We start from the raw sequence: 12,889 nt of genomic DNA, 5'->3' as shown, positions 1-12,889 counted from the left end.
ATCATTCATCACCTTTTGTGTATCTAGTCCATTCCTGTCCATTTTTGGAGAGGGAAATTGCCCCTGTAATACAAGTCTGTTAATCAGGTTTGTTTATGACAAAAGTCTCCTTTATGGAATACGTGGAGTGGGAGTTTTCGCTTTGAATGCTGGATATGATTGCCTTTGCATGCTAGCTTGCTGTTCCATGGTGAGTTGATGATAGAGAATTATCTATATGAGCTAACCAGTAATTCTTTTCTTCCTTTTTTTCCTTGCCTACTATGCTTGCTTTTTCCTTGTATGTATCTTGGCTTACTCCTTTTATAACCCTAGTTTTAAATTTCTAGATTTAAAAATCCATATATATATATATATATAAATTTATTCTCTGAGAAAAAAGTAATGCTATAGTTGGAAATTAGTACTCTTATGAAGTAAGGGAAATGAAACAGAAGGGTTGAGAGTTAACACACACAAATTATATTCAAATATGTGGAAAAATCTCAACTCCCTTATATTTGCCCATATTATTGTGTTTCAAATATTTGACAAAATTCACAAACCTAGAAATGTACTTTTGTAAAAATATAGTTTTATTTGTAAATTATACTTCCCAACAACTTTGATTGAATTTGAGAATACAATTATTCCAATATAAAGAGATAGATATCTTTGTCCCTATATATATATGTGTGTTTATATGAAATATGCATATATAAAATAAATCTGGCAGGATGTTGAGTGACTTTTGGGAGGGAAGAGTATGTTTCACAGGCATTAGAGAATGCTTTCATTATTTATTCAGGTACACTAAGTGAACCAACATGCCAACATATCTGTATTGCCTCTTAAATCTACTAAAATGATTGATCCATGTTCATTTATGTAATTTTAGAATCTTTCTCCTGCTAGGTTATCCTGTTGTGTATTTCTCTTTATCCAAAGTAGTACAGCTCTTACTCTCCCTATATTTAGCATCTATTACTAATTTAGTCTTAGACTAATAATCAATTTATGTTAATCTTTTTTCTTTTTTCCTTGCACCTTTTTCATTTTTCTTCCGATGCTTAAAATAGAAGTGGAACAAAAAGGTAAATAACGTACACAGTCCAACCCCCAGCTCCTTGTTATGTGCCTTATGGATGTTAACCTCCTCCCTTCCCCTCCCTCACAACACTCCTGATATTAAGATAATCAACAGGATCTCATAAGCGCACCTCATAAAGAAGCCGACTGTTTGCAATAAAGTGATATGGCTGCTTCAAGTAGGTGGTGGGATCTAGTTTCTGAAGTCCTTGGGGGGACCCCTCTCTGTCTCCCTCTTTTTCTCTTTCTGTCACTCTCTCCGTTTTCACACCATTGGGTACTTTTTTCTTATTAAAGTGTCATCTTGCCTGGCTTCCAGAACCCTCTCCATAGCATGCCATGGTTACAGGGTTTCCTGGTCTGTTTCATTCACCGCTTTGGTTATGTTTACTTTTCTCTGTTCTTAATTGCATTTTTTGTATACTGATGCCTCTCAATAGAGGCCCTTTTGTATTTGGCCTCCCTACGTAAAATACTCGAAAAACGTCTATGTTGGGATTTTCGTTTCACAGTTTTCTTCAGGTGGGATGAAATGCTTATTATACTAATAGATTCCAGCTAAAAACATAAGACTAAGACAAGATGCGGGACTAATTACAAGTTTTTTGAGCTTAGTTCACATATGTGTATACTCACATATTTAGGTGCCATTAAAGTTTGTTCTGTTCTTGTGAAAAAAGATTCCATCCACTTCCCCTACTGGTACATTGAATTTGGTAACTTTAGGAAAGATGGAAGATAACTACCTTAATTATAAAATAAAGTATAATTGAGTGCTAATAAAATGGATCTTTCCTTCCTGACTCATTATCATTACCAAATTAACCTTGGTTTTCTGAGTATTTTTTTAAATTTGCTATATTTCTTGTCTTCTCTCTGTGAATGTTAGTTTTTGTTTGCCCTGGGACGTTGAAAGCAATTGTGGATTCACCGTGTATATACGAAGCTGAACAAAAGGCAGGTGCTTGGTGCAAAGACCCTCTCCAGGCTGCAGATAAAATTTATTTCATGCCATGGACTCCATACCGTACAGATACGTTGATAGAATATGCGTCTTTAGAGGACTTCCAAAACAGCCGCCAAACAACAACTTACAAACTTCCAAATCGTGTGGATGGAACTGGATTTGTGGTATATGATGGTGCAGTTTTTTTTAACAAAGAAAGAACCAGGAACATTGTCAAGTTTGACCTGAGGACTAGAATTAAGAGCGGAGAGGCCATTATTAATTATGCCAACTATCATGATACCTCACCATATAGATGGGGAGGAAAGACGGATATTGACTTAGCAGTCGATGAAAATGGCTTATGGGTCATCTATGCTACTGAACAAAACAACGGAATGATAGTCATTAGCCAACTGAACCCATACACTCTTCGCTTTGAAGCAACTTGGGAGACCATATATGACAAACGTGCTGCATCGAATGCTTTCATGATATGTGGAGTCCTCTATGTAGTCCGGTCAGTGTATCAAGACAATGAAAGTGAAACGGGCAAGAATGCAATTGATTACATTTACAACACCAGGTTAAACCGAGGAGAATATGTCGATGTTCCCTTCCCCAACCAGTACCAATATATTGCTGCAGTGGATTACAACCCAAGAGATAATCAGTTGTATGTATGGAACAACAATTTCATTCTGCGATATTCTCTGGAGTTTGGCCCACCTGATCCTGCCCAAGGTAGGGAGATCTAGTACTACCATTGATGAATTTATTTGTAAAATAGTTTATTAAAATATCCCTTTATAAAATGCAATCCCATTCACTTAATTTCATTGAGTGAGAGTAGGTAAAACTCTGAGAGGTCAGAAAAGCAGTATTGTGGCTAATCATTTGATATGCTAGAATCACAGTTTATGTTCTTATTCCAATATTGAGTTCATTCCTAACTTTGGGTGAAGAGAAGAACTTCTCATTTAAACATAGCAATCTGTTTTTATCATAACCCGACAGGCTTTCATATAGCTTATCATTAAGGAGTCATGTCATGCTGAGCCAGTTTAGCTCTCCTTGGCTAAAAGTGAAATATTAACCCATACATTTTGTGTTAGAAACCTGTTGGCTTTATGCTTTTCTACCTGACTTATGCATTGATTACAATCTTCGTGCAGACCTTTTAACTTCTTGGCGCCAGCGGTTGAGGAAAATGTGTGTTAGAACATCTCTGGAGAATTAGTAGGCTTAATGTGCAGTGCTGGGCATAAATGTTCTGAAGTTTTGCAGACCAGATTGAAATTGCCACTGTCTGCTTAGGGGAAAAAAAATCCAAAAAAACATTCAGATCTTTCTGGGAGTTGTGACATTGTAAAATTACATCTTCCGGTCTCCAGTGAATTCATGTGTTACCAGTCAGTTTCTCTGTAGTGACTAAAAGATATAGTGTATTAGTTTTGCAAAATAATGCTTTCTGGGAAACAGACCTGATCTGCAAGTTAAGACACAGGGAATCATTACAACCAGAAAGAAATGGAGAAATCCTTAAAAATAATTTTCTGTTCTTCAGTTCAACTCTCAATGAAATTGCTTTTTCTTGGGGAAATGGAAAGGATTATGACTTCTTTTTCATTAAAATAGAATGCCCTCATATCGGTGGTAAATTCATGAATGCAGTTTCATTGTATTGCAAATGAATGATTTTGTTAACTCTTGTGTTCCATTTGCAAGGCAAAAATGTGTATGCTAAAGAATATAAATTAATGGTTCAAATCACTGAGATAACTAAAACACTACATTTTTGCACTGCATCATGATGTTTAAAGACCTAAATATCTCTATTTGTTAGGTTGGGGTGGAGAGGATCAGCTTTATGCCATCTTAATGAAGCGCCTTATTTTTTAACTGTCTTATAAGATATTGTATCTTAATATCAAGTAGTGAATGGTATCATAAGGTCAGTACCTTAAGAGCAGAAGTTATGGCTTCACTGTTGGAGCCTCTAATTTTAAGTTGTTTTAGAAAATTCAGCATCTGTGTCCCTTCTTGTCATAGGGAGTTATATCCTGACATGTTCTTTGAGCCCTCTATCCCTAATCTATATGTCTGCCTTGACTTTGACAGCTCCCAGATACACCAGTAAAATCTCATTACTAAAACCAGCATCTCTCACTCGTTCTCTAATACTCAAATTTGGGATATTTCCTTACCCCAAAGCATGCTTTTGTAAAGACTTTCAGGTTAAACATTGCAGTATTGCAGTAAACCAAATTAGTTGTATGTTTTACAATTGAATTTAAAATTGAAAAATTAATCTCGACTTTGTAAGCATTGTTGATGAACCTGGCTGTTACGGTTAAGAAGTCAACCTTCTATCACCTTGCCCATGTTAGAGGTGGATAAACTCAGTTGAATAACCAATGATATGATTGGGTAGGGAATTTGGTGTTTCCACAGCTTGTGGACAACCAGTACAATTTTATTATTAAAAGCTATCTTTAAAATTTGTGAGCCACAAGTTTACCATTTGTCTCTCAGCTTTTATGACTCTCCTGGTAGTGTATTCCTGAAAATATGGAAGATTGACTTCTTCTCATAAGTACTTGTTTTATCTTCTGGATCCCCCAAAGCTTGCTGTTAAATTGAGAAATCCACAGTAGTTTCTAGGAGCTTCTTCTGATGGCTTATAAATTTACAGAATCCTAGTGTTGAAGGGAACTTTCACTTATCATCTAATTCATATCCTGTCTCTATTTAGGACTTAGTCTAAACCATACAAGGCAGAGCTTTCTTTATTTGAAAAATATCCTGGAAAATAAACTGTATAAGTTGAATTGTTAGCTTGTACCAATTTTTAACCCCATCCAAAGTTGTTTTTTTGTATTTCTCTTATAAAACTCTACTCAACCTGTTATCTTTTCAGTGGAAATTTCAAAGATATAAACACCTCCCGCCTTATTATTTCCCTTCCAATTTTAATTATCCCCACCAGCCTCTTCTTTCTGGACTAAATAATCACATCTCTTAAAATCTTCCCTTGTAGGACTACTCCACAAATGGCTAGATGACCAGAGATTTCCACCTTCAAATCTTTTCCCTAATGTCCAACCCCAGTGTTTTATTCCAAGCAGCAGATCGGTATTGTTTATATACTGTTCTCTAATTCTGACTTTCACTTTATTTTCTGACCCTATGTCAACTTGTGTTTTCTGTGTTTTCTTTCTCTACTTCTTAATCCTGGCCTGTATTCTGTCTTCCTACACAGCTTTCCAGAGTAGACGTAAGAAAAGCTCCAAAAACTACCACTTGAAAATGTCTTTTTGTCTCCAGCCAAATATGGTCTGTGACAGCAGTACATAATCATGCCATTAGACATAGAAAGGAATAATATTCATGCCCACATTAATTGCCGTAAAATCTCGGGACTTTTCCTTGATTCTTCGTAATTCTTGAGTGATTTACTCTGCAGTGAGCTCAGAAAACTCACAGCTAGAAGAATGGAAAAAAAAACTAAATCTATAAGAATAATTAAAATTCTTGAAACAAGCCGAATACAAATGAACATCTTTTCTTTGGTAATTAATGTTCACATAAATGGTGGTGAGAGATTTTTGTGGACTTCAATTTAAGGATGATTTGATGAATATTCATTTTAATTTTACAAACTATAAATGGGAACAATAATTATATTTTCATATAACAATAAATTAATATGATTATTATTCCAGTCAAAAGCCTTTTTCTTAACATAGCTGTTTTAATAGCAGTAGATAAAGGAGGAAATAGAAAGTTGGGCCACCCAAAGGCATTTTCCCCAAGTCGTTCAATAAGGGGAAAAACCTAACTCTAAAAAATCAAAAACATGTTATTCAATTGTCATCTATAATCCAGTCCCTTGTGGTACTTTAAAATAATTCTAAAGAAAAAGATAAAATCACAGGTAAGTGTGTTCAGCAGTTTTATCAATTTTTCAATTTCCCTTTGCTTTAGAATGTCCTCTTGGTTTTGAACAGTTAACTTGATCTAAAAATCTTAGAATTTAAGGATTTCTAAAGACTTCTGATACCAAGTTGAAATAATTTTTCATCCTCTACCTAGTTCTCTTTTAGTTGTTTTTTTTTTTAATTTTGAACACAATTGAGAAGCAGCATGGTCTAGTGAAAAGACCATAGACCTGGGAGTCAGAGGACCTGGGTTCTAATCCCAGTTCTGTTACATGCCTGCACTGTAGCCTTGAAGAAGACACTTAACTTCTCTGCCTCATTTTCTACATCTGTAAAGTGAGGATGAAATTCCTGTAATCCCTACTACTTAAACTCTGAGTCTTAGGGATGAGGGTGCTTTTAACCCAGAGCTTAGTACAGTGCTTGGCACATAGCAAGTGCTTAATGAATACCACAATTATTATCATTTGTAGTTATATATTAACAAATTATCATGTGTTTTTTCATTATGTTCATGTATTTTTATCAGATATATTTTCTGGATTTTTGTATCTGAAATAATAGTTGAAGCCGTGGCCTATTTTTAGTTATTAAATTTTCTGGCTGACTTTCTACTGTAGACTAGCCTCAGAATAATTCAGCTTTTTAATGTGGGTTTTCCTTTCCTCTACTCTAGCAATCCACAGACTTTAGGGTTCTGCATTTTTTGACAATCAACCAACCATATTTATTGTGTGCTTACAATGTGCAGAGCAATATACTAAGCACTTTTGTCAAGGTGCACATTTATTTGTGACGTATTGTTCGGTTAGATCCATTATGAAATCTTTTGGGGATCATGTCTGGATTTATGTGTTACCTCCCCCAGCAACTTTACTTTTGGGAACTGCCCTCTGCATCCCGAAAAAGTGAAAACTCTTGATGATAAAGGAAATTGATTTGTATTAATGGAGCTTTGCATTGAAATTTGAATCAATCCAGATGAAATATCTCCTTGACAGCCTAGTGGAGGGAAAGATAAGCAGGCCAGCCTTCTTATTTTAGGAGGTGTTAATGAAAAGAATTATTCATTTCAGGGAGATCATTTTTAGTTTCAGCATTAGAAAAGAAAAACACAGAGGATCCTACAACTTTCTTGACCAAATTCCTCATTTGTTGATTTCTATTAAAAAAGAAAATGAGATCCAAAATCGTTGCAGACAGTGGTATTAAAAGAGTTTTTTTAACTAGGTTACATTTATGTTACTTAAAATGAAATGGCTTTTCTTTACTGATTTGTCCATTTCTGTCTTATTAAACTATATTTCAAGTTGCACAAAGTTGATATGATGTAAAATGCTAGACTAAAGTCAGTACTGCCACTAGTTCATCCCTATTTAAAGGACAACGGGGAATTATATGTTATTTTATGATTGTCCTTCTATTACCAACAACTTGAGAGAGTTGTTATGAGTCCTCATACTGACACTTAGCTCTTCAGATAAGGATAACCCAAGTGATACAAGAACTTCATAAAATAAGGACCTAATAACAGAGTTCTAATTGCAACATTGTTAATACAGATTTCAATGATTAAATATGTTCTAATTAGTAGAGTGTCATGGGATGCCTAAGATGATAGTACTAATCTGCTTCCCTGTGCCCTCTTCTCACTTACCACCTCCTTCCTCCTAAACCCCCCTCCCTGAGACCTGATTCAGCAGCAGTTACTTGACAGTTCAGCAAATGATTGTGATGCTTTTGACAAATGTTAATTGAGAAAGCACTGAAAGCCTGACTGCATTGTAATCAAAAGAAAATTACAGAGGTTTCACAAGATGTCAGGCAAGTGCTTACAAAAAAGATAGACAGGTTTGAATAGGTTTTTGCAGCAGCTTGTTACGCACGGAGTTCAACTGGAATACATAGGCAGTACTCAAATAGTCAATAAATTACAGTGTGAAAATAAAACACATGCTCAAGAAGATTTTCTTTTGAGTTAGAAAGGAAAGGCAGGAACAGTACTGCGCATTTACCGTTAGTGAGAAATTTAGGTTTTTAAAAAGTTGGAAGTGCATCCGTACCTTGAAGGTTTACGAGCATGGTCTAAGGAAATCTGAATTTACCCAAAATTGTTAGTTTAGTTAGATATGCTCGTAAAATTGTCTTAAATAGAGAGCTGAATCAACTTACTGCTACCACAATTTAAAGTATAGATCTTTCTAAGTTTTGGTGAAGGACTTCTGAAATAACCACAGAAAAACATTGAATGAAATAAGCATATTGTTTCAAAAAATCCTTTTTGGTTTTGTATTTATGGATAAATTAAATTTGAGACCTCCAAGGAACAGGGGCCGTATCTAATTCTCATGAGGGTGTATTCTTTTCCAGTAAACAGTCAATCAATCAATCCTATTTACTGAGCGCTTACCATGTGCAGAAAACTACTAAGCGCTGGGGAGCGTACAGTATGAGTTGATAGACACATGCACTGCCTACAGTAAGTTTACAGTCTACAGAGGAAAACAGACATTAATATGAATAAGTAAATTACAGATATGTACATAAGGTTAAGATTAGTTAGTACAGTGTTCTTGCGTAGAGTAAGCATTTAATAAATATTACTAAACCTAACGCTATTATTGCAAGGACATGAGAGGAAAGAAGTCCATTTGCCAGTTTAAAATAGGCTAGAAGAAGTAACTGTTGGAGAAACAAACTGAATAGTTTCATTTCCGTTTCCTTCCAATGGGTCTGATTTGAATTGAATACTTGCCATAGCCCTGGTCAAACTTCTGTGACCAGGTGCACATTGTTATAATTTTGTAGATAGAATAGAAAATGAATGGGTTCTTTGTTGAACACTTGTGGTTTATGTATTTTTTTTCCCTACTGCATTAGGTTGGAATCAGTAGACTGTATATTTGTGAACCTCAAATTAGTTTACATAAACTACCCCTATATAATTTGGACATAAAGCATATATTGGCCTCTGCCTTGAGTTAGCTTCTCTATCAAAAATGAGGGTATTAAAGATCTTCAAGCACTAAGCACAAGAATGCTAGGCTTTTCGTCTCTTGGAGCTAATCAGGCATGCTAGAAATCTCTCAAGCAAGAATGACTGCCGGGTGGGAAGATGTTACAATAATTATTTTACTGCAAGGTGCAGAGTTGGTGACTTAAAGATTTTTTTAAATGGCCTAGTTATGTACTGCACTCAGATTTTTGTTGTTACATTGAACTTGATTGTTTACAGCATATCAGCTTAAATTAGTCCATTATATAGTCTTTCTAGATGGAATAAAGTGTAGTTAATTGCATTTCTCATTGTTGTCATGTACAATCATAATTTGATTTAGACTCTAGAAGCCTAACCTTCAGTTCTTGGTAGTGAGATGGTCGTAAATATGTACTTGGCTGAGAATGAAAATCTATTCAGTACATCTAGCTTTCCACCCTAAAATATTAAGTCTACCAGGCCAAGAAAGTCAAAATCTAAATCTAAATCCAATAAAGAAAATTGTAAACATGCCCTGGAAATAATTTTGTTTTGACCACTGAACCACTGATAGCAGTGATTGTGCTATTTTTAGTATGATTAACATACTAATCTTCTCTTCATAGTGCCTACCACAGCAGTGACAATAACTTCTTCAGCCGAGCTGTTCAAAACCACAGTATCCACCACAAGCTCTACTTCACAGAAAGGCCCCATGAGCACAACTTTATCTGGAGGAACAAAGGAAGGAAGCAAAGGGACCAAACCACCTCCAGCAGTTTCTACAACCAAAATTCCTCCTGTAACAAGTATTTTCCCTCCACCAGAGAGATTCTGCGAAGCATCAGATGCCAGGAGGATTAGCTGGCCTCAGACACAAAGGGGAATGATGGTTGAACGCCCCTGTCCCAAAGGAACTCGAGGTATTTCCTTTTAAAAAGCGTAATTGATAGCCAAGAAATATGTTTTCAAAGCATTGTGGAATTCTTTCATGAAAATTGAGAGGTTTTATTTTTCCAATTGTCATATGATTTTGGTTACTCTTAAAATGTGGTAGATACAGGACAGCATGCAGGTTTTAATCTGAAAAAGTCATTTGAGCCCAGCCGCAGAATTACCTCACTCACTTCTTGAAGATCCAGGTCAAACTCGAGGACTGTTACTGAAGCTTGCTTACAGCTGCCTTTCTCATTACAAGCTTTGCTTTGGATGAATTCCAAGAAAATCAAGAGCTTTTTGTTTGTTTGTTGTAAATGTCTGACATTTCTATGCTGACTTCATATTTACTGTTTGTAATATGTGTTATTCCCTACATTTTGTCAGTTATTGTCAACTGCTTCCATTACTGTTTATTCAAAATTTAACTCCCAGCACTGGATCGTCATTACTGATTTCTCGAACGCATGCCTGCATGCAAAAGAAAAAAATAGTTTTGATTTCACCGTTGTGCTCCACATCTGTTGTAGGAACTGCCTCGTATCTCTGCATGGTTTCCACTGGAACATGGAACCCTAAGGGCCCTGATCTTAGCAACTGCACCTCACACTGGGTGAATCAGCTGGCTCAGAAGGTTGGTTGGAACCTTGTAATATGATATACATGGGTGATTACGGGCTTTAACTTTGCACATAAATAATTCAACTTTATTGTTCTTTGTTCACAGTTTATAAACAAAATGCATAGTTTTTAGCTTGCATACTGTTTATTGAAAATGAAACATATATGTTTCTGGGTGTTATTTTTATTAAGCTTTTTAGTGAGCTAATGGTTACTTATTTAACTCATTTTCCAGTGTTGATGTTCAAAAGACAAATAATGATATCTGATGTATTGGAGCAATGAACTAAGTGTGTAACCGAATCTTCAGAAAGTAAGCAGATTTTTAGTTGGCAGAAGAATGGGTTAGAATGACTGACTACATCTTAAAATTGGCATTAACAACAGGAATATTAATGCAATGCAACACCATATTTTTGTTTCTACTCCATAATAAGTTTGACTAAGTTGTTGAAAACTAGATCAGAACCATCAGCTACAGGCCTTGACAATTTGACTTTAGAATATGTAAAACACTTTCATTATTTCTGGCCCCCGAAGTAATAACAGTAAAAATAAAGACGCATTGCAGATTTTGAGCTATGTTCAAATGGTTACTCTGCCACAACAAAGTTATGCATTGGAGTTGGACTGGAAACCACAGTCAGAGCAAGGAATCCTGCTGAGATAATACAAATTGTCATTTCAGATCAGAAGTGGAGAAAATGCTGCTAGTCTTGCCAATGAATTGGCTAAACACACCAAAGGACCAGTTTTTGCTGGGGATGTGAGTTCTTCCGTGAGGCTGATGGAACAACTGGTGGACATACTTGATGCTCAGCTGCAAGAGCTAAAGCCTAGTGAAAAGGACTCTGCTGGGCGGAGTTATAATAAGGTATATACATATATATATATAATGTCTTACAGAGCTTACCTAAAGGTTTTCTTTATTTTTTCTGCAGTTTTCTGCCGAATACTATCCTTATTCCTAATTGCTTCAGTTCCTGGGAAAGAATGACAAAAGCCAAAGCCAAGAGCTCAACAGATCAACAGTAATGTGTAAAATAATGTAAAGTAGCTGACATGGTACTGCAGTTAGAGGAAGCTTCAATTCAAAATGCACCACCTGCAGTTAAAAGAATTCTCACACAGTTATTATCATGAATACCTGACTTCAAATAACATCCTGATCTCCCTGACGACCAAAAAAAAATAAAAAATTGTGGCTTTCATGATTGAATACCAGGAACTTCAAACATTAAGTGCAACAGACAACCTTTTGGTGTGCCCTCTTTGATAGAGCCAAAATTGGCCTTTTCAGCCACAAATGTGAACTTCACCATTAATGGTATCTTTTTTTTAATGGTATCTGTGAAGAGGTTACTATGTTCCAGGCACTGTACCAAATGCTGGAGTTTTAGCTGTATAAACTGATCAGGTTGGATACAGTCCACATCCCACATGGGGCTCACGGTATTAATTCCCATTTTACAGATGAGATAACTGAGGCACAGAGAATAATAATAATAATGTTGGTATTTGTTAAGCGCTTCCTATGTGCCAAGCACTGTTCTAAGCGCTGAGGTAGATTCAGGATCATCAGGTTGTCCCACGTGAGGCTCACAGTTAATCCCCATTTTCCAGATGAGGGAACTGAGGCCCAGAGAAGTGAAGTGACTTGCCCACAGTCACACACCTGACAAGTGGCAGAACCGGGAGTCGAACCCATGACCTCTGACTCCCAAGCCCGGGCTCTTTCCACTGAGCCACGCTGCTTCCCCAAGTGAAGTGACTTGCCTAGGGTCACACAGCAGGCAAATAGTGGAGCCAAGATTAGGTCCCAGTTCCTTCTGACTCCCAGGTCTGTGCTCTATCACTAGACCACACTGCTTCTTTGAATACATAGACAACAAAACACACCCATGCACACACACTTTCATAATAATAGTCATCAAATATTACTTTAGATTATAGTCTTTCAAAGAATGGAAATTTACAAACCTCTTTGCCTTGCCTTAGTAGTTTTACTTGCATTAGTGCTGGTGGATCAATGAGTCATTTATCCACCTAGGAACCTTTGGGCCTGTTTGTGGCTGTCTTTCATCCCTTTAACATATACCTTTTAATTAAATATATAAACTCTAAATGTACAGCTCAGTAACTTTCACAGGAAGGTCAAATGATCACTTTTTAGCATATTCTATATTCAGTCTGGTATTAGTGCGCTTCAAAGAGAATATAATCCATAATAAGAGAGTTTTGGAAAAGAGTGGTATCCACAGTGTTTCTGGAACCATGAAGACCAAAGGATTTTCACAAGACAACATAGATTTGAATTTGGAATCCCAGAGTAATTTTAGGGGTTTTGGGGGGATTTTTGGTAGCTGTCTAAAGATGTTGTCTAATCTCTGATTTTCTTTT

General features: G+C 36.1%; 1 protein-coding gene across 43 annotated transcripts in view; it reads left to right on the top strand.

Annotated features, from left to right (window-relative positions):
* The window catches only part of ADGRL2 (adhesion G protein-coupled receptor L2), a 701,088-nt gene that overhangs the window by 640,425 nt on the left and 47,774 nt on the right, over positions 1-12,889 (top strand). For 17 of the 43 annotated variants that reach the window (XM_039911888.1, XM_039911897.1, XM_039911899.1 and 14 more), the window contains 5 exons: positions 1,059-1,073; positions 1,958-2,758; positions 9,559-9,855; positions 10,399-10,502; positions 11,178-11,363. In XM_039911888.1, the coding sequence (XP_039767822.1) occupies positions 1,059-1,073; positions 1,958-2,758; positions 9,559-9,855; positions 10,399-10,502; positions 11,178-11,363 (1,403 nt within the window). The remainder of the gene's footprint in view (positions 1-1,058; positions 1,074-1,957; positions 2,759-9,558; positions 9,856-10,398; positions 10,503-11,177; positions 11,364-12,889) is intronic. The other 26 variants (XM_039911895.1, XM_039911898.1, XM_039911900.1 and 23 more) reach the window with 4 other exon arrangements.

The sequence above is a fragment of the Ornithorhynchus anatinus genome, chromosome 4 (assembly GCF_004115215.2).
Source record: "Ornithorhynchus anatinus isolate Pmale09 chromosome 4, mOrnAna1.pri.v4, whole genome shotgun sequence".
NCBI classification, from domain to species: Eukaryota; Metazoa; Chordata; class Mammalia; order Monotremata; family Ornithorhynchidae; genus Ornithorhynchus; species Ornithorhynchus anatinus.
Note: the sequence above shows the minus strand (reverse complement) of the source record. Positions and strands in the feature narration are given on the sequence as shown.